Source organism: Limulus polyphemus, unplaced genomic scaffold (assembly GCF_000517525.1).
Source record: "Limulus polyphemus unplaced genomic scaffold, Limulus_polyphemus-2.1.2 Scaffold589, whole genome shotgun sequence".
Lineage (NCBI taxonomy): Eukaryota > Metazoa > Arthropoda > Merostomata > Xiphosura > Limulidae > Limulus > Limulus polyphemus.
In genome coordinates this window covers 278,232-301,905 of record NW_013666199.1, presented here as the reverse complement: position 1 = coordinate 301,905, position 23,674 = coordinate 278,232, and the positions used below count along the sequence as shown (strand labels likewise).

Genomic DNA, 23,674 nt, shown 5'->3' with positions numbered 1-23,674 from the left:
GCCACACCAGTCACGTGACCTTGATGACGCAACAATATGTAAACTTAGGTTTGTTAATTATTAAGCTTTAAGGTGAAAGTTGAACGGGAATACCAGTAAACATTCTTAGAATAGTTATTAGCCTAACGAGATCATGATGTTCGTATTAGTTTGTGTGAAAATTTGTTGAAAGTTTCTTTGTATTTACCTAGAATGTCGTTATTTAGGCCTACATGAATATCGCACGTTCAGTGCTGTAAATCAAGACATTATTGTTTTTGGACGCAAGGAAGCTAGCACCGAGATCTCGTGTAAATCTACACGATAACCAAGTTTTCATTAGATTTATGAAGGCTCACTGTAAAATGCGGTGTAGGTTTAGATGATAACCTTAATTTCAGCAGATTCTTGGATGATCGTAATATAGTCTGATGTAGGCCTATATAACGACGATATTCTAAATAGATACAAAGAAACTTTCACCAATTCTTACACAAACTAGTACGAACATCATGATATCATTAGGCTAATACCCAGTCTAAGAATGTTTAGTGATATTCCCGTTCAGCTTTCACTGTAAAGCTTAATAATTAACAAAACATAAGTTTCTATGTTTATTCATACTTGCAGCAAACAAACAATAAAACTTCCATCATTTGTATAACGTTCAGTTCTTAATTAAGAGGGTCTTGCGTAAACACAAGTTCCCTTCTGTTGAATACATGTATATAGTCGAAGTAGAAGAGGCTTATCGCTACAATTTTTAAGAAAACGTAAAATAATTTTCTCGTTAAGTACGATGAAAGGGGTTAATGGTACAACTGGTACTGCGTTCCTATCCAGAGAGGTGTATTTTTACAAGTTTTTAGACTCTAGCATAATCACAATATCGTTATCTTTAGTTGATAATGCCCAGCTCTTATCATGTAGCTACGTGAGGTCAAACTTTAGAATCGCTTTTAGTAAAAAATACTCATCTTCTGTTATCTAACCGTCCTGAACCCTCTAATTTTCAAAAGGAATTGAGAGTAGTAGATTGCCGAAGGTACACAATCTTTCGTTTATTATCCGAGTGTCATTCCTGCACATTTAATTCTCTGTTATCTCGCTAGGGGCCCTTCCACAATCCTCGGGCTTTAAAGTAAGTTAAATTCTAACATAGTGCCAAAAAAAGCCAATCTCAAACAACTACGCCATAAAACTAAAACTGATGAAGGAATAAAATGGAATGTAAGGGGATTAGTGCCGATCCTTCATTTTCTTCTAAGGTGTTTGAAATCCGACGCAATCTGTATTTTTAAACACTCAAATTACTGCATGTCCCATTTCATTATCTCCAAGCGTCTTTACCTCGGTAATAACTAACTGTATTTACGCTTTTTCTGATCAGTGAATGTACAAAAATGTTTACGGAAATCAACGCCAGGGAAAAGTTTACACGAATGATATTCTCTTGTCATATATTTGTCAAATTCAAAATTAACAATTAAAGGTCACGCTAATAGTTCACTAAGTATAATTAAAATTTAATTCAAAATAAAAATTTTCATGTTATTTACCGGCGACGTTCGAGCTGCTAGTCCGATAAAACTTTTATTTCACCGATATATTTCTGTAACTATGTTTAACTTTTAAAATAAATAAAAAATTGCACTTGAATTATTTTTACCACCCTAACATATACTGTTCTCGTGGGAAACGCAGTATATTCTGCCAAACAAGAACAAATTAGAATATTCCCTTCCGTTCCGACGTGAACGAGTGACATCTTTAAGAAATCAGCCTGTAGTGAGGATGTCATGTTACAAACGTGTTTTGTTCTTAATAGGTTACAGTACCGAAGCAATATAATTTTTATCTCACCAAATCGTACGTCGTAATTACGTGTGCTAACTCACTACTCAATCCATTAATTGGTGTTTTGTAAATCATAATTGAAAATTTACCTTAAATGTCAATAAATAGTTTCAGGTTTTATATGCAGTCGAGTTATGATATTTAAATTCAAATCCCCAAACAGTATCAAAAATAATAATTCAACTAATGTATAAAATGGGATGAGGAAGTATAGTATTATAGAATAAAAATGTTTTTTTAGTTCTGGTTTAAGAAGCAAATATTGTTTTTAGAGCATTTAAATCTAATAAGTAATGCACGATACTGTTGAAACATTTTAACTTGAGAAGCATTCGCATATTTAGTAATTTCCTTGTGTGAATTCGAGACTTGATATAAAGAATATACTAATTTATCATATGTACTTTCAACTGCTCCAAATTATTATCATGACTACAAAGTGATTAACAAGTTTAATCCACTCAGGCATACAAAATTTAGCCAATTCTAATGTTTGTAAAAAATATAAATTCTTAATATTGCTACTAGATGGCGCATTATAGAAAAATATGCACTCACCTCTACAAGTTGGACAACATTCTCCAGGTTTTGTTGTATACTTAGATTCTGGGCAAGGCAGGACAGGACAGGCTTTTTTTATGCACACAATATTTCCTTTCTGTTAGAAGTAGAGGAACAAAAAATAAACGCCATTGCTTAAAGGAGTTCTGTGGAAGATTTTACTTGATGAGGGCTGATAAAGGTCTATGTTGTTAGGAGGTTTGATCTTTATTGTCTCGAGTTAGTATTCATGCGTTTTGGAGTGAACACTCATACATAACTCAAAGAAAGAGAATGATGCTTAACCGATTTTGTTTTCTGTTAATTCATACTATTTGTCTTTTTTACAGTATCACGTAGAAAATAAGTAAAAAAAAATTACAATGAGAAATACCACTTTTCACAAATAAATATACAGTTGTGAAGAAGTTATTACAGGAAGAATGTAATCAAAATTGACAGGCTTACTTTACAGCTACACTGTACACAAGGGTCTGCCTGGGTCACTTCTATCTCCTGGTTGTCAGAATAGCTACGTCCACCCACGGTGCAGCCTGAAATGACCATGCACATGCCGAAAATCTCAGTAAAATATAAACTAGAGTAGACTCTGTCCTGTATCAAGGGAAAAGTTAACTTCAAAAAAAATTTACTACACATTTCTACTTCCACATTACGACTTTGCGCAACTTTAAAGTCGCATGACCTATAACATTAAAACAAGAAATTTACTAAATTATAGTTCTCCATAACTGATGATCTTATTTATCTATGGCGTGGTTTTAGGTAATAAACCAGTTCTTATCGAATTTTGTAAGTTAGTGATGGTTTCGAAAAACAATAAATATTTAAGCAGAACAATAAAAGAACCTTGTTTCAGTGAGGTCGCTGATTGTCAGCTCGCTACATTCCTATTAACACTGTTACAAAAGCCATCAAACAAATAACGATTCTTTGTATTGAATCTGTGGCTTTCGGGTAATCTTAAAAAAAATCATCTCAAAGTCAGATAACTAATTGTCTTAATAAATTGGGATCTGTCAAAATGAAGAGTCATGGCATTCTATCAGCAGAAGAGATCAATGAAAGAACTGGTTGAAGCCGACAGCCTTTTCAAGGTGAAACCATTTCTCGTGCTACCACGCCTGTTTCGACAAACCTTAAACAGAATAAAACGTTTTTGTGATGTTATAGGTTCTATCTGCTTGCGGATCGGTTTCATTGTATTCGAAGTAACACGCCAGCAAAGTAGAAAATACTTCTGACATGCACTGTCAAACACAACTGGGGAAGAAGTTAGGCCTATTATTAACAAAAATACAAAATGTGCTTTAAAAAACATATAAATAAATTTCAAAACTACGGATTTTGAAAGGCCATGATTCAAAAGGACAAAATTGTGAAATAATCAATTAAGATTATCAGGTAGCCAATATTGTATCTGTTTATAGGAAAACATACAAGTATTTTTTTTCTATAAACACATGCTTTTTTTTCTTTCTAATTTTGTTTTTGTTATATATTTGCGACGTACGCATTATTTTTCCCACTTATCATATTGTAAACTGTTTGTCCTTGATAGACCAAATGGAGGGCAGCTAATCAATACCACCTACCGCCAACTCTTGAGCTACTCTTGTCAGACTGAACATTGGGATTTGACTGTCACTGTTATAATGCACCCATGGCCTTAAACTGCCCAAAATCTTTAGTAGATAATATGTATTATAATATTTAAGTTTAAGTTCCCCAAGTTTCAAGGTCAGTGAAGTTGATACAAGCAACGTTCTTATGTAAGTAAAAGGGATTTTAAAAATCATACACAGTAAAATTGTAATAAACAGTCTATTTTTAAATAACTGAATTTGTTAAAGATAATGCCTGTCTGTAGCTCAGCGATAAGCTTCAGGGCCTATAATGCTGAAATTTTTGGTTCGATCCTTGTGGTGGGCACAGATCAAATAGTCTATTCTGCAGCTTTGCGCTTAAACAAAGACAAACATTCAGAAGCTAATGATGAAAATGTTTTTGCAATGCTGTCACACCCAAGATTAGAACTAAAGGTACCCCTCACTCCAGTGGCTTAACGGTAAGTCTGAAGGCTTGTAACTGAAAACAACAACAACAACAAAACGGATTTCGATATCCGTGGTGGGCATAGTACAGATAGCCCACTGTGTAGCTTTATGCAAGAAACAAACAAACACAAATAAAGGTTGTTGTAAAAGGTATCTAAACCATATGTTCATTGTTATCATTATTTTGATAACAGTTTTGTGAAGATGAAAGAAAAATACAACTGACAGTTGTATTCGAAGCATCTTCTTCACTACGCAGTTATATAATTTGTTTTAACCACTGCCAAAGGCACAAAACTGGGAGGCTTCTATGTTTTTCAACATCCCTCTGCCAGTCCAACATTCGTGTTTGTTGTTGAAACAACTATATAAATTATGGAATTTTCAAGCCGAACCTAATTGTTTAGCTTATTTTCAGGTTGTGCCGCCTCTCTTGAAAACTACGCCCAACGAATGCCACTTTTTTTTAAGTTTTTGTTTCTGCCCCTGGGGGTTTCATGAGAGATAAAAAATTACTGTGGTTCATGTCCAGAAACTTTCATTAATTTGTGCGTACCATTGTATCATTTGGATCAGGATTGTCCAAGTGTGTGGTGTGACGGGCCACACAGTATTTTGAGTGCGATATCAGGGGCCTTATACTAGTTATCAGTGTAAAAACATATCATCGCTTATCTAAGATTATTGGTGTTAAACACCAACCGGAGTAATATAGTAAAGGCAACAAATATTATGCAACCAAGTCTCAAACTTTGTAGCTGAAATTTTTCTGTACTTTGTGAAAATTTATCTGAAAATATTAAGTTTCTCAAGCTAAATTTGAAAATTAGGCTGGGGCTTCAAGCACTGTGTATACATGTATAAACATGCAAACATTACATCAGGTAAAACTAAAGAGAATGACGGAAGAGCCATGACGTCATATTGGAAGTTTCTGTTAGTTTGGATCACATTTAAGATGTCTGAGTGTACACCAGATCTTTACTAAACCAAACTCTCCAAATAAAATGTATTTGTTTGTTTGTTTGAAGTGAAGCACAAAGCTACACAATGGACTATCTGTGCTCTGCCCACCACGGGTATCGAAACCCGGATTCTAGCGTTGTAAGTCCGCAGACATACCGCTGTGCTACTGGGGGCCCAAATAAAGTGTACACCAAATCCTTTACTAAACCAAACTATCCAAATAAGGTGTACACCAGATCCTTTACTAAACCAAACTCTCCAAATAAAATGTACACCAGATCCTTTACTAAACCAAACTATCCAAATAAAGTGTGCGCTAGATCCTTTACTAAACTAAACTCTTCAAATAAAGAAATCTAAAGTTACATCGGATTGGCTTTTCCTTGAGCATCACCCAGTAGAACATATGGTACTATTATGGAATTACAACGCAAAAATCCGGGATTTGAGTCCCCATGTTGAACAGATCGTAGAGATCCCATTGTGTAGCTTTGTGCTTAAACAAAACACTTCATTGCGCTATCTGAACATTGGCTAAACGGTTAGACGTTAGATTCAGTTGTACAACTCTCAAAACAAGGTTAAAGTTTAACCATTTAATAATTAGGTTAAATCTCCTACCAGCTCTCTCGAAATAGTGAGCAAAATATTACATTAGAGTTGATTTTCTGTCATTTCTCCCCCATGAAAACGGTTAGTAGAATTTATGTAGAAATATTTGTGTGGAAAAGATATATAACATTGTATGAAATTGAATTTCTTCTTCAGTTGCCGAAAATCGATGTATACTTAATGAATATGTTTGCTTGCTGTCTCACAATGTTAATGAACGTTCCTCGAGCTTTCTAAACATTACATTATCAAAATTATTTTAAACTAAGACAAGAGAAATGAAAATAGTGTTTTAGTTTAGAGGCACGGTAGTGACTCCAGTCAAGCTACAAGTGCGGAGTAATATTGCCGTCTTTCTGTACACAGGACAATATTTTCGGCGAAATCTGGGATACTGTTACAGCTGTTTCAAATTCTAGAATGCCAGTATTCTTAAGTTTAGGAACAGATATATACACTATTACATCACAGAAGTTTTGTTTGTGTTTTAGATTAAGAAAAATAAGCAGTCAAAAAGTGTCAAAATTATCGTTCTTTGTCTTGTTGAAGAGACAAAACATGTAACAAACAAAATCTGAATTATGGATTTACAACTGTACACATACATTAATATTTTAGATAATTTCAGTAGTGAATTGCTGTTTACAGTCACGGTGTTAAAACTTATGATTTAAGGGCGCAGGAGTAGGTAGAAAATACGAAATGAGAGAATGGGGTAGTGGTGTAAGACCCTTCATTTGAGTAGATATATTCTTCTGACTGCTGGAGTTCGAATCCATGTTCGGCTAGAATATTACTTTGAAATAGTATTAAAACAAAAACTAGTGACATGAGATCACTAAAATTTATAAAAGGATAAATGCTATAGTAAGTAACTGCAAAAAAATGAAACAAGAAAAGTATTGGGGGATTCTGGGCTCCACTTTTCATTTCTTATTGAACGAAGAGAAACATGAATATAAGTCATTACAGAATAACGAACTTGAACTAGTTCTTAGCATATGCATTTTGTATCTTGTATAGTTTCAATCTGAAGAGCATGTTATGCGACACATGGGTTAAACGGTCAGGTCAGAGATCCATAGGTAATTCAGGAACTGCTGACCTCAATAAGGGCATCTGCAGCATGAATGGCTACTCATTTTTTAATCGAACAACGAAATTGATTGTCAATGTTTTAACGTTCCCACAGTAGAAAGTGTAGAGCGCGTTGAGCGGCTTATCGTAGCTCGAGCTTTGTACCTTCCGAAATACAGCCTATCGTGCTGACCAGTAGATCAAGTCCGGCTCTATATAGATTAAGTCATAAGTTGGGATTGCGGCTGCAACACTTTAAAAGCGAGGATACCCAGATGGTGTAAAGTAATTTGTGTTTAAATATTAGGTTTTCATCCTATGATTGACTTCTGATATTTATGAAAATATGTCATGTAATTTCTATTGATAATGTTTTTTTGTTTTTTTAAGATCCTTCTTTGGTACATGACTATTTATACTCTTTGAGCTTAAACAACATGACATTGTTATTCAAACTAGAAATTAAATATGTATATATTAATGAAAACAATGTGATAAAATTAGTTAATTAACTTGATATATTACATGCAGAGTACATTAGTTTTAATAAAATCGCTTCAAACTCAAGTTACTAAAATTAATAAAGATAAAAATGGATCATAATATTATACATATTTTTTGATAGATAAGCCCCCACCCCAGTGGCACAGTGGTATGTTTGCGGACTTATAATGCTAGAAACCGGGTTTCGATACCTGTGGTGGGCAGAGCACAGTTAGCCCTTTGTGTAGCTTTGAGCCTAACTACAAACAAACAAAATTGATAAATGAATGCACCAGTCATTATCTTTAAGAACTCATATCGCAGTTAACAAAACTGTCCGACGAGTAACCCTGAAATGGATAGTTTTTTTCTTAAGTTTCCCTTACACGAGGCAATGGGCAAGATGAACACAAATATATATAAACCTATCATATCACATATAATCTCTAATTCAGGTTCTCTGGAACCATTTAGTTTTGCTCTTTAAACTTACCTGATCTTTTTCAGAATTAGTTTAACCTATCATCTTAATGGGCACGGAGTGAGATGGTTTCCAATAGTTGTTATAGACACTTAAAATTTGGGAACATCTGTTCATTGGGTTAAACCGAAAATCCAGTGAGCACAGTGCAAAGTATACTTTAAGATATATAAACCGAGATTGAACAAGAAGCAAAGTTTACCTGATACTTTTAGCTCTGTGGACGATTGTTTGTTTGTTTTGTTTGTTTGAAGTTAAGCACAAAGTTACACAATGGGCTATCTGTGCTCTGCCCACTACGGGTATCGAAACCCGGTTTCTAGCGTTGTAAGTCCGCAGACATACCGCTGTGCCACTGGGAGGGCCTCTGTGGACGAAACAAATACAATTGTTGAAATAAAAATAGCTAAATAATAATTTTCGATTGACTATAAAAATATTATCTATCTATACAACTGCCTATTTTGTTCGTTGAGTGTGTCTGAAAGGTAGATTTGGGAACTTAGTACAATGTCTATCAGTGACGAAAATTCTTTCTGCGTCTTCTATGAAACAAGAATAAGTTATATCGTTCACTGCTGACATGTGAATTCGAAGTTGTATGGAGAACCCATAATTCCACCACATATAATACCTTGTATAGTCTTTTATCTTCTTTTGAAATAATTTAGAGGTAATATCTTCATAACTGACTGAATGCACATAAAGGTACCTTGATGTAGGAACTCTTCGAAATTGAGAGTCATAAGACTTATAGTTTTAACTTATTTCCTTATGATACCAACATTATTCTATAGAGTTCGACTTCAATTATCTTCGTCTTTTAAAAAGTTACAGATCCACTTCTTAGAAAGGAGAGCAACTGGTTATTATGAAATGGAACTTTAACAAGTTCACCTTTGCCTTCAGCTTCTTTGTCTTATAGGACTTTTCTGTTGGTCACCGAGACTTCAAACTGGTACTTTTTGTAGTTCACTTTTGAATTGCAACAAATAAAAATGTTATGTTAATCTATTCCTCGGTCCATGTACCTGAGTGTTTTTAAAGATGCACATCCAAAATGTGAATGTGTCTGCCTTAGAGTATTTTAGAATGACATTACAATAATATCTTGGACATTACTTTTCTCAGCGTTTGAGTAGAAAATAAGACATTGATGTATTGAGTAATAGCAACTTCAAGGAGGAATTGAACAATGCCTTAAAACAGGTGAGGTGCTGTCACTCAAGACAAGTTGTTCATGACCGAAAATGACTGGTGGGAAAAGTATTTCATATAGTCAGGACTAGCTAGCAGATCTTTACCTACTGTCGAGTATCCTTGTTCTTTATCAGCAGCTGAGTACTGCAGTGGCTCATCTTATCATTACCACTGCCTTAAGGCAGGCACCCCACTGGGACACTGAGTAGGCCAACTACCAGAGATGCACAAGTACACATACTTTCCATCCAGGTAAAAAAAAACCGAAAGAACAAACTTGTGCCACACGATGAACGTAATAAAACAATGTTTCGGTTAAAAATTGAGCCCACAAGCGACATGTTTAAGATGAATGGCTGAGAACGTAATTTATTTTATATGACAAATGGTTGCAAAGTCCACTGTACTTTCTAGGTAAATAGGTTTCGACAGTCATAATTTTTCAAAGTTAAAAATACAACATACAATAAAGGAGGCATCTTTGTTATACATTAATACAAAGTAAAACTTCAAACATGTCGATTGTTATCAAAACCGACCTTGGTGAGATTCATTCAAGCGTTAGTCATAGTCAGAGAAGGTGAGAAATGGAAGAAAAAAATCCTAAAGTTAATAAAAAACTAAATATTTTCTATATACAACCTGAGTTAATAACAGTTACTCCTATGAAAAATATTAATAATATTAACTCATTTGTTTTCCTTAAATACAAGTTGTATCTGTGTGAGAGTTTCGCGTTCGATATACAAATGAGAGTTAGTTTGAAAAATAGAGGGTGTCCCACTTGTAGGTATCCATTTTATTTTTCTGTTTATTATTAAAATGTACAACTTTCCAGTTGAAACTGGTATGGGACAGTTAATGTAGTCTTTGAAGTTTTGTTTAACAATTTTTATTTTTTTGTTTCAGAGTGAACCATGGCGGGGTACCCGAGCTTGGAGGAAAGATGCGTGGATGGAAGTGTATGAAAACGTTGTGGTTGTGCAAAGAGAGTACCAACGTTACTTTCAACACGAAAAACCATTAAATATATTCACGAGAACTTCTTTGAAAAAGAAACAGTGACAACATCATCACCACTGGTAAGGAAGTGAATTGTTCGAACAAGAGAGAATGGAACTGGGAAAGGCAAAGACGTCGCAGTATTGAAAATTATCTTAAATTTAATGCTTATTATGTTCAAGCGCTACAGGAATTGAAAACCACAGATTACCAAGCAAGAAATGATTTTTGTCATCTCATGCTTAAAACACTACTGGAAGATTCAACATTGTTGCAGAAACTTACATTTTCAGACGATACGACTTTCCATTTATCCAGCAGAGTTAACAAACCTAACTCCATTATTTGGGGTACAGAGAAGCCGCAACCGACTCGCCAAAAGTGAACGTGTGACGTCTCCTGACATCTTCTTACATCATTGGACTATTTTTCTTCGATGGAAAAACTGTCAATGCAGAAACGTACCTAAGCATGTAAAAACAGTTTGGGTGCCTCAACTAAGAGAAAAAGAAAACTGCAGCAAGATGGCGCTTCTCCACATCTCTCACGAGGTGTTCGTGATTTCCTTGATGCAGCGTTTCCCCAACAAATGGATCGGTCGAGGTGGACCTATTGCTTGGCTCCCAAGGTTTCCCGACCTCACTCCCTGTGGGGTTTCATCAAGGACAGTGTTTATGCTACGTGTCCACTGTCTTTGGATGGGATCACGTCACTAATGTTGTTCAAGGTACATCCTGTGTCGTCTGTGCAAAAGTTATGGATAATTCTGTTGAATGTCTCCAGAAGTTTGTAGAAGAAGAGGTGGACATGTTGAGTACTAAATAAAACTTCAAAGACTACACTACCTTTTCCATATCAGTTTCAACTTGAAGGTTGTACATGCTTGTAATAATTAGGACAATAAAATTGACACTTCTGAGTGTACTAGTTTCTGAACTACCATTAACTTTCATGTTCCCAGATAATCTAAAAACAGGTAAGTACGTTCTTATAGCTTCAAAGGTGAATTGTAACCTTTCATTAAACATTATTTTCTGTTCCAAGAAAGTTAAAAATAAGCAGCATATTTTTAATGACTAACAAAGTTCCTTTTAAAATCCAACAGCAACCAGTAAAGACAAATAAATTTCAAGGAAACTCACGACTAATTTAGGATACTAAACAGTTTCAATCCTGAAACATTATGATACAGAAACAATGATTAATAACCAATTTCCAGCCATCTGAAACAAGTTCTTCGTAGTCCTGGAAGGCAAAAGTGTTTCAATTTTTATGAAAACAAATGCCCAATAACTCTTAGCCTATAATTACGATGCAAGTAAGGATACAAAAGAATGCCATTAAAAAAAAAGAGTAAGTTATAACTAGCTTCAATGTGTTTGGCAATTTTTCAATAAAATCTCTTATCACTTATTATGTAACATGTCATACAAACCAAGATGTTTCTGAAGTACACGTAAGACGTCTCTACGTTTTGCACACTCTGCTACATTCAGTCTTACTCTGTTTGAAATATGTAGAGGGCGGTTTAAGATAATAATATGACAAGATATTTTTGAAAGCCCATGTGTATGCTAACATTACTAATGTATCCCAAATACTAATTTTAGCACAGAGTTTTAAAATAAGGCAGAGGTTTTTCGAATATAAGAACTTACTAAAGTACATAGTTACACAAAAGTAGATTATTGTAGCGTTATTTTAGATTAACTTGACTTCGTCCAGCACGAAAACTTGATAAAAAGAAAGCACTAATATATTTAAAAGTGTATGATTAAAACTACGTAACAAAAGCCAGGCAATCACATTGAATAATAAAGATGTTGTGTTTGTGGTATTTGCACAATGCTTTACAAGGGCTATTTGCGTTAGCCGTCCCTAATTTTGAAAACCAGGGGAAAGACATTTACTCAGTAGCGCCCACCGAAAACTCTTGGGCTACTTTAATCAAATAATGGAATTTGACCATCACTCTTATAACGCACCCATGGCTCCAAAGTGCTGAGTGCAATATTTTTGTGGTAACGAGGCACGAACCATGAACGCTCGCCACCAAGCACGCCCACCCCGAAATATTTTTTCCAGTGCATTTATCTAATGATAAGAGATTAATTCTGCTCATACTTACATTAAATTCCATTTTTAATACAGGAACACTAGTATTGTATTTGTGTAGCGTTTGTGATTGATCGTGATGTTCACTAATTCTCTTAGAAAGAGTTTTATAGGTTTCTCCTTAAAATTTCCCATAATCCTGAAACAAAACTGCATACTCCGTGGATTAGATTGTAGAAATTGTTGGTATTTTTGGATTGAAATAAGCTCTCTAATTTTTTTTTACAGGGAAGAAAATTGAGAAAGACTTTAACGATGAGATTACAATGATGTAGTCGAGGGTAAACGCAGAAGTTTACTCACGTCTCGTTAAACCTTCAGAACCACAACTCAGACTGGACATCAATCGCGATTAACCCTTAGAATTACAACTCAGTCTGGACATCAATCGCGATTAACCCTTAGAACTACAACTCAGTCTGGACATCAATCGCGATTAACCCTTAGAACTACAACTCAGTCTGTACATCAATCTCGATTAACTCTTAGAACTACAACTCAGTCTGGACATCAATCGCGATTAACCTTTAGAACTACAACTCAGTCTGGACATCAATGCAAAGTTTAGTTTAGTCTCTATTTTTTCAACTTTTACTGCATTGAATTATCTCCAGATTCACCTATGAGCATGAGATACTTTTGAAGAAAGAAATGGATGTTCATGCAGCATTTGGGTTCAAGAGTAAAAATATGAAGCCATTAGTGAAAAACACACACATTGCTTGATGTTTGGACTCGTGGACTTTTAGCCTCGCACACAGCATTTGTTTGGTTCACTAAACACATTTATCAACCACATGTGCAAATAATCTACAGAAACTACGGCCATTGTTTCAACCACAGATGCAATGAGTCTACAGAAACTATGGCCAGAGTTGTATCAACCACAGATGCAAAGAGTCTACAGAAACTACGGCCAGAATTGTATCAACCACAGATGCAACGAGTCTACAGAAACTACGGCCAGAGTTGTATCAACCACAGATGCAACGAGTCTACAGAAACTACGGCCAGAATTGTATCAACCACAGATGCAACGAGTCTACAGAAACTACGGCCAGAATTAACGAAGTAAATGGCAAACTGCTTAGAAAAGTACTTTGATTATTCATATTTTGATTTGAGCTAGGATTTGAGGAAGCTAAGATTTTATTATCAATTTCCCACAGTTTTATATAAAAAAAAACAACAACAAACACAGATACTCTTTATCCTATTAGCTGAAAATATGTGTGAAAGGCAAGAGGGGATTGGGTTACAGAAACTTTAATTCGATCTTTCCTGGACGTGTTACAATAAATGATAAGACGTGTTATAATAAATGATAGGACGTGTTACAGTAAATTATAGGACGTGTTATAATAAATGATTGGACGTAATTGTAACACGTCCTATCATTAATTGTAACACGTCCTATAATTTATTGTAACACGTCCTATCATTAATTGTAACACGTCCTATCATTAATTGTAACAAATGATAGTTTCATAACAATACTTCTGTCAAGATTAAAAACATACACACACATATATATACACAAACATTTTTAATTTCAGGCGAGATTTTGAAACACAACTTGATGGCATTATATGTTAGAGTAACGTTTCTCAACATTTTCAGTAACACGTCCCACCTAAACTAAACAAATTTCCAGCGGCCAACCTTTACCGCCCCCACCGCAGAAGATTGTAGAAGTATGACACGTATGGCAATGTTGTTTCATAGTTGATATCCTGTGTTCATGCACGTGATATTCATTTATAGTTAGCATTTTGCGAGGTATTCCTTAGTTTGCATTATATTTTTGCTAAAATATTGTCGTCTAATCTTAAGCCTTTTCGCGGCCCACTTCAATTTGCTTTGCGGTCCACCAGTGAGTAGCGACCCACAGGTTGAGAAACACAGTGTTATAATAACCTTGTTACTGGTATATAAGAAACAAGCTTTGCTTCTCTTACTAGTCCTTCAAGCTAAATGTCATAGGCCAAAAAAGGTAGGTGAGCCGTTCCGATACTCAGAGAACATGTCCAATATTTCTGTGAGACAATCAGGGCGACAAATAACCTTTTGGTCGTCACAGAGTTGACCTAAAGGATAGTAAACAGGGAAGTGAGTCATGGGTCAGAAGTTAATGCTTAAAGGACAGAACTTGTTAGATATGTAAAAAAACAACAACATATATACTGACTAAAGAAAGAAAGCGTATACAATATATATATAGATAGATATACACCCACATACACATGAACTTGAGAAAATATTGCAAAGACTACAATGATGTAACACATATATAATATAAACATATGCAAGAAATTCATACCTATATAGCATATAAATGGCACATTTACTAAGAGATGCATGGTAACTACAGAACCACTGGAGCATATTAGGTTAATATAACACCAGCAACTTAAGCCTTTTTTATATATTTTCATTGATTCAGGAGATATACGTGAGAATATTGTAAACATAATTTGGCATATTTTAAAATTTTGTAGGTCTTTATTATAATTGTGTTATATTAGTTAGTTATTTTCATACTTTTTGTTTATTCATTTCAATTTGAGTTATTTTTAGACAGGATTTTTCTTTAAGAGGTTCCGCAAAGGTTCGAATCGTGACTATATTTGAGAAGGATTTTTACTACACGAAGTAAACAATAGAGTTTGTTTCCTTGCGTAATTAGTTTCTAGTATATATATATGTTTCCTTTTGTTGTTTAATTCATTTCGATTAAAATATGTTTAGTAATATTATAAATTTAATTATTGACCACTAATGTTGTTCTTGTCTTAGTGTAAAGTAGCACAATGGGCTACCTGCACTCTGTTTACCGCTGGGAATCGAACCCCGGATTTTAGCAAGGAATGCTATGTTCCACGAAAGGTAATTTTACTATTTTTCTACCAATTAATAAAGAAAGGAGAGGTGTTTGATCTAATCCTCATTGGCTGGAATAGTAAAGACTGATAGGATATCAGTATGCTATGAGACAAACCAAAATGGAATCTAGTCTTACATAACAGTCACCAGGAATACTTGAACGTGAGTGAAAATGATATCATGACTTCAATGTCCATATTCTAATGACTAAGAAATTAGTATTTTAAAAAAAGTTAGAATAGTTAAATAGATTATTCCAGTTTAAAAAAGTTTTGCTTTATCTTAATTTTGACGAAACAGAAAGGTGAATAAATGTGAAGATATTCTCAAAAACAAAACTCTTCAACGTGCTGCATCCCAGACCGACAGTAAGACGACCTGAACTCTTGATTTAGCCCAGGAATCGCATGCAGATAACCTTAGATGTCAAGGTTGTAGAGGACGAAACATGCTTCCCCGCGTGCCTTTGTAATTGATTATAGAAGCTTCCACACAGTTTAGAACTGACGATACGAATAGCGATACTATAACTCCTAGCAGGTCTATGTTTGTAAGCCTCTACTTGATCTTGAAATACTACGTGAATGTACGTCACTATAGAACTGCTAAGCATTATAGTGCCCTTGGGAGCTCATTAAAGTTTAGCAGAATTAGAAATACCAAATATTTATGTCAAGCTGAAGTTTTTCAAGCAACAAGTAAACGACGCGCTTAGTACACTGACAGATTCAAATACCTTTTGTAAAAAACGTTGAAAAAATGCGAATAAAAACGCATAACAATTAAAACTGCTACATTTAAACAAACCAAATTGAAAAACTATTTTGTGTCGCACAGTTAAAACAACTTGATATTTGCAAGAGTCTATAAAATAAAATAAAAATAATTTATCGCTTATAATTATGATATATAAGCGGAATCTAAACATCGATGTTTTGTGTGACATTACAATAAGGCCGATAACATAAATATTATTTTAATAAAGCTTTCTCTATGGGCCCTATACAGGTTTTTCACTAAGAATAACATAACAGCATTTCACCGGTTTATTTTGCGCGCCGCTATCAACGAATACCAGAAAGAACTCATCAATTCGACTAGGAATACAACACACGTCGGCATAAGGCGTTATGCACCATAATGATTAATGACTTATAAAGTACTGATAAAAATACCGTTTCAAAAAAAAAAGGCTTTGTTATGACTTATGACTTAATTCATTGTAATTAGAATATTTTAAGCTGTTTTTTTTCTGTTAGTGCAACTAAGTAAACAATCTAGGTGTCACTTTAAATTCTAGTATCTCCATGGAAATTATCAATTAACATTAGATAGGAATAATATACATTTTCGATAATATATTTATTTTAATTACGTGGTCGCGGGTTCGAATCCCCGTCACATCAAACATGCTCGCCCTTTCAGCCGTGGGGGGCCTAAGAGTTGGCAGTGGATGGTGATGACTAGCTGCCTTCCCTCTATTCTTACACTGCTAAATTAGGGACGGCTAGCGCAGATAGCCCTCGTGTAGCTTTGCGCGAAATCCATAACAAACCAGTTAAGTCAAAGGAGATCGGCACAGATAACAATGTACATATCTAAGTCGTACACATTATCCAGAGGTTAGTTACTTGTGGTTCTCAGGTTTATTACGTACGTACTTAACATCGATCTTAATTTTAGATTTCAGTAGAGTTAAGGAAGAGTAAAAAAAATAAACAGACTTGTTCCTTCAGTTGAACATCCTGTCCCTCATAAAGCTCGTGTCATTGCAGGAAAAATATTTATTATTTATTACTGTACTGTCTGTGTGCTTATGAGCGAATAGTAATATATAAAAGTATTTGTTTATTTGTTCGGTGAATTACGCGCAAAGATACTGTAGGGCTATATGCGCTAACTGTCCTTAATTTAGAAGTGGTAGATTAGAGGGAAAGCAACAACCCAACATCACCCGCCATCAACTGTTAGGCTACTCTTTCTCAACGAATAGTGGGATTGACTATAATATTATAACGACCCAACTTTAAAAAGAGGCGAGCATGTTCGATGATGGAATTTGAACCCGCAACCCGACGATTGCGAGTCGAGTGCTTTAACCACCAGGTCCACATAAAAGTCAATATTTGCTTTATGATTGTGGCAGGTCTCTTCGTCTACCCGACAACCAAGTCCATGTAGACTGTTGGATACATGCGGCAGTTTGAATTCTGACGATAATATTAATCTAAAACAAAAAAAGAGAACCCAGAGAAAAAAATCCTTGTTATGTAATATGATTTTCGACAATTAACTAAAACATTTTTATGAAACGAAAGTTACATCACAATGGGGTTTGCATGTTTTATTGAAAGGAAAACAGAAATGGTTACCAAATATTTAAACTTATGAATAACATCTCAATTATGTGAAATAAATATCTGAAAATAAAAAAACGAAGAAAAAGTCTGACACATTACCTTTACAAGAAGGACAACATTCGCCACTTGCAGGTGATAGGTAGTTTCGACACGGTACGTGACAGTGGACCCTTGCTTCTGTGACCACACCGGACTGAGGTGTAAAGAATATCTCAAATTACGAATGTCGTATAGATTTTTTTTTATACAAAACAAACAGAAAACAACAACGCGAAAATAGAACTTATAAGAATTTTTTCCCACTCAGTCAACCAAGTAAATCAGGTTTTTTATATTTCCCCTCCGATAAAGTTTGAGGGCTCAAACAGTAAATTGGGGGTTCGATCCCTGCAAAAGGCTCGACACAAATAGCCCACTGTGCAGATTTGAGCTTAACAACAAACAAAATTATTGTATCGTTTGTATTTTCAAACAAACAACATTTGCTATGGAATTGATATTTTAGGAACGCTCAATGTCGCTGTCTGTTTTTGTTGTTGTTTGTTTGTTTTTAACAAGTATACAAGCTGTTAAAGTGTGATAACAATATTTCATTAAGAAATAAAACATTTAGCATCGTTTCACAACATATATACATATATTGTTTTCTGTAATCTAACGAAACAAACTAGAAAAAAAAAAAGAATCGTGACACTTTTAATGTATAACATAGCAAAAACATTACTAACCTCACAAGAAAACGTTCGACAGGGGTCATTAGGATCAGCCCAAGTAAATCCACTCTCGTAGATAGTGCCATTGACAGAGCAGCCTAGCGAAACGATGATATTTATTTTAATAGGTGCTATGTTATATATCAGTATAAAAGAAAAAAACACTCCTGAAATTGAAAACTCTTTTTTAAGTAGTCAGTATCGTTTTCCAGTCTATTTATTTGGTGAAAGTGGTTTGTGGGATTTTAAATCTTGATACTATTTCTTTATTTTTTTCTCACATACAGCAATACTTATTGGTTGAACATAAAAATTACATCACAGATTTATTGGAACTGTTTGTCATAATAAACTGACCTTTACAGATATCACAACAGCTCTGCTTCTGACCATAAAGTAGAAAATAACAGTCCTTCCTCTGCTCACTTGGACATTTCTCATTACACACTATTCTTTTATTCTGTTGGAAGAAATAATTAATAATGTAAATATACAGTTGGAACAATAAAAATAATAAAGTACGTAATAATGAAAAAATATGATGTGAATTAAGTAAGAACGAGATCAATGAAAATATATTAACAGTTGCAGTAATAGACGTAGATCCCCAGTGGCACAGCGGTATGTCTGCGGACATTACAACGCTAGAAACCGGGTTTCGATACCCGTGGTGAGCAGAGTACAGACAGCCAATCGTGTAGCTTTGTGCTTAACTTCAAACAAACAGACAAAACAATAAATGTAGAGTAGCAGCTGGAAGAATAAGCACAAAACAACAGCTAGATATATAGTCACAGATCAGGAAATGGGTTAATGAATACGTGCCATATATAGTCACAGATCAGGAAATGGGTTAATGAATACGTGCCATATATAGTCACAGATCAGGAAATGCGTTAATGAATATGTGGCATGTATAGTCACAGATCATGAAATGGGTTAATGAATACGTGCCATATATAGTCACAGATCAGGAAATGGGTTAATGAATACATGCCATATTTAGTCACAGATCAGGAAATGGGTTAATGAATACATGCCACCCGTTGATAAAACGAGGACAAAGCAACATCTAGATCGGTGAAACAAACAATGGGGTAACATACAACAAAGCCGACAACTGAGTAAACAAAACGGTTCAAAGCTAATTCCGTTAAAACAACTGGATAAATAAACATAAAACTAAAAAACTCATAAAAATGACAGTTTGATTAGAAAAAACAAATCGAAAGCTATCGCGACAAAAGTTGGATTAACAAGCACCATGAGCAGTAAGAAAATAATATCATCAATAATTGTATCAGTAAAGCATATCAATACTTCTCACTTTAAGCGTAAATAACAATACAATAAAAATAATTTGGCATGCCATTTTCTAAGGATTTTCTATTCATCACCAGTACAATATTATTCACATGATCTATTTATTATAAAATTCCATCTAGATCCCCATACTACAACTATAAGGACATTTTACAATTGAATACATAAACTTTTTGCTTTAAGATTATATTATTTTATCACATTTACCTATTTAAAATAGACGAATGTATACAATATAAAAAACATTAAAACGATAAGCATTAAATACGGTCTAAAAATTACGTCTGAATGCAATTTAAAATATCGACACACAGTAATTTATGCGAATTTTTTACGTGTCCGGACGTGAGATGTCCGGCTATTTCAACGCATTTTGCATGTGCTACCTGCACTGAAAAGACAGAACCTCATTTAATCTTCGGAATGGCAATTTGTCATTTTGGTTATTACTTCAGTTTAGCTTATTTTTCCAGTGTAATTCAACGATAACGTTACCTGCTGGTGGAGGGCGAAAGTTTATGACGAAAGATAGGCAAACAATAAAACAAGTTGAATTTCATTTCGGCGTATCTAAGATGTGAAGCTGGAACATTGTCGATAAGTTATTAGGCAACTAGGCTGTATATCAAAGTGAATGGACAAGGTTGTATAACGCCAACTATACGCCTAATAAGAGCTATGTGTACAACTTTGGCATAAGGGAATAATGGCAAGATTGAATCAATCCTTCATGAGGAAACTCAACGGTTTTATTCCTTACCGTTTTGACGATCACTTCAGTTGCTGTACAAGAATATATATTTAGTCCGTTAGCTGATTGTTTACCCCAAACAAATCTTTCTGTCGAGGTTACTAGAACTGGAAGTAATGCGTTTGGGTGCCTGAACTCTTCATGAATGAGTCGAGGTTTCATTTTTCTATTAATGATGATTAATGAGTTCCTATCCTTAGGGGGGTGAAACATTGCCGTAGTGGCATCAATATGAAAACCCTGTGTACAGATGTTATTGTGATTTCTAGAGTCAGATTGATGTGTGGTAGTATTGAACCCAGATGTTTAACGGGTGTAAATGGATCAGACGTTGTCATGATGCAGAATAATGCCCATAGCTTTACTGCAAAGATTGTGATGAAGTACTTTGAACAAGGAAACATGGATGTCACGTATTGACAATCAATAGGTTCTGGTCTAAATCCTATATAAAGACTCTGAGATCTCCTTAAATGTCACGCAACATCAGAGATCATTGTGATGCACTAATTGAGGAATGGAACAGGATTACCGATAATGTCATCCACCAACTGATCATATACAGCTACAGTAATCAATGTTGGGGGACATGCTCGTTGCTGGGTGTGTTTTTTACCTAATGTGGCTTATTAGAAAAGATGATCCAAACAGCTCCTTACTCTGACCATGTTGAATTTAAGTGTGCTCGTTTCACAGCCATTAAATAGCGGTATATATCGCCAAACTGATTAATTAGCTGTATTCTGTAAATAAGTGAACTTCGGTTTTTCATTTAATTGAATGGCAGTTTTACTATTAAACTTTACTACTTTAATTTCTAGAATATTTCATATCAACATGTAATAACCTTAACAGCCTTCCATCACGTCTTTGCAAATTCAAAATTTCTTTTAGTCCCCATGACATTTCTTTATTTTCCAGGTAACGACAGCCATTCATTAAAGATCCTTGAAATTACACAAAATTTCTTTTGGAAATATGCTGTCTACTGTATAATATATTCAGTCTCACAGATGCTACTCATTTTCTGTTTTTGGAGTTTTAGAGCGTATTTAATATAGTTATTAACTAATACATTTCTATGTACAAAAATTAAATCAATTTCAAATGACAGGAACTCTGCTTCCAACATTATTCTAAAACGTAATAACAAATGGTATAAATATCTTATATCAAATATGTATAACACGACTATATGGGAAACGAATACAAAGCTCTCAACAAGATAATATAGAAAAACCCATACAGTATGAAGGATCACACCAATGTAGAAAACCTATAAAAATACATAAACATGACAACATAGAAAATAACAAATCTATAAATACCACAATATAGAAAACCCATACAAATATCTTAATACCACAATACAAAAAACCTCATAAAGTCTCTAAATACGATATAGATAACCCACAAAACTCTCTGAACAAGCTAATACAGAAAATCCATATAAATTAATAGAATAACAGAAATACTGAAAACCCATACTAATTTACAAAATCACGTCAATATTGAAACGTATACAAATCTCCAAACACGACAATAAAGAAATCCACAAAAATCTTGAAGCATGACAATATAGAGAACCCACAAAAATTTACAGAATCAAAGCCGTATGGGAAACCTCATAAAGATATCTAAACAAAACAAGGAAAAAAAGAATAAATATCTAAACAAAATAAGGAAAAAAAAATAAATATCTATAAACATAACAATATAGAAAACCCACACAAATCTTTAAACATGACAATATTGAAAACCCACACAAATTTATTGAAAAATGGCAAAATAAAAAGTATAATCTCTAATTACGACTCTATAGAGTATCGTATCAATCTTTAAACATGATACGACCATATTGAAAATATATACAAAATGTAACCATGACAACATAGAAACCCAGAAAAATCTCCAAACACAATAATATAGATAACCTACAAGACAATGAAAAAACCAAAAACATGCAAGTCTCGACAATATAGAAAAGTCATATAAATCTCCGAATTATGAACAAAGGTTTATGTAGAAGGGCTCCAGAATATCAGATCTCACGGACTTGTGTACGTAACATGATAGTATCATGTATAATCTACTCGAAATGACCATTAGTTAATTTTTTAGGCTGGTGATTAATCAGCTTGTCTGAAAGCTCGTGATCATCTGTATGATATATGACGCACATGTGTGTCAATAAACTAGGATTAGCTGCAAAATCCACGTGCTTACCGTCATAACGCTTTTGTGTATTGTCACGATTGCTAAAGAGAGGCTAAAGCTTTGATAAACTCGTTGATCACTCGAAGCAGATAAGTTGGCACATTAAATGGAAGGTTGATGAACGATTTCGCTAACACTGTCAAGGTGGTGGTGGTGGTTTACGAGTTCTTAGTTCGAAACTTATTATATAAAAATTCATAGTTGGGAGTGAAATGTATACTGTTAGTAGTTGTTGAAATACGTGTTTTGCAACCTGGACAGTATTTCTAAAAAAAATAATAATAATAAAAAAAAAACACGTAAAAACTAGATATTCAGGTAAACCGGACTTTTCTTGAAAACTGACTTTTATATTACTAGACCATCTATTTACTCTCTAAGTAACTAGTGTTATGTCATTTGTATAAAATGCGAAAGATTGCGCCAACAGTGGCATAAAAAATCAAAGTATTATTACAATGTCATTATAAGTTATTCTTACTTACAAACGATATTGAATCAATTAAATGAATTTAATATTTCAAGGAAACAAACAGGTCATACATCTTGCAACTCATTCTTATACACTGAATTATTCAAACTATCGATTATTCGTAACCACCTGTGTGAATTTCTTAATCTAAGAAAACGTACATTGACACATTATTCACTTTTTAATATCTCTATATATGCTGTTGAAGCGATTCATGGCCAGAGGCTTAATATATAAACTTACATGCTAATTTGAATATATTTTTGACATTTTCAGTTTTTTCTGCATTGAAACTGACCAGAGGAAAAATAAAATTCCCACGGTGCACTATATATTGACAGTTTTATAAGAACAACTGTTACGGAAAGATTTTGAGCATATACATAAAAACCACAACTTGAGAGTATGTTGGTTTTCTGTAACTAATTTCATTTACCGTATTTTTTCGGAATATAGGACGCACCGGTGTATAAGACGCACCGTTATTTTGAAGATAAAGTTCTTGGGGAAAAAAGCTACAGTCGCATTTGAAAGATTTTTATTGAACAAAAACTCAATTTGATAC

General features: G+C 34.2%; 1 protein-coding gene across 2 annotated transcripts in view; it reads right to left on the bottom strand.

Moving 5' to 3' along the window:
* The window catches only part of LOC106459301 (BMP-binding endothelial regulator protein-like), a 128,381-nt gene that overhangs the window by 24,718 nt on the left and 79,989 nt on the right, over positions 1–23,674 (bottom strand). For both annotated transcript variants that reach the window (XM_022385758.1, XM_022385759.1), the window contains exons 3-7: positions 18,704–18,806; positions 18,362–18,444; positions 17,733–17,826; positions 2,845–2,930; positions 2,395–2,494 (exon numbers count right to left, since the gene is read on the bottom strand). In XM_022385758.1, coding sequence (XP_022241466.1) covers positions 2,395–2,494; positions 2,845–2,930; positions 17,733–17,826; positions 18,362–18,444; positions 18,704–18,806 — 466 coding nt within the window. The remainder of the gene's footprint in view (positions 1–2,394; positions 2,495–2,844; positions 2,931–17,732; positions 17,827–18,361; positions 18,445–18,703; positions 18,807–23,674) is intronic.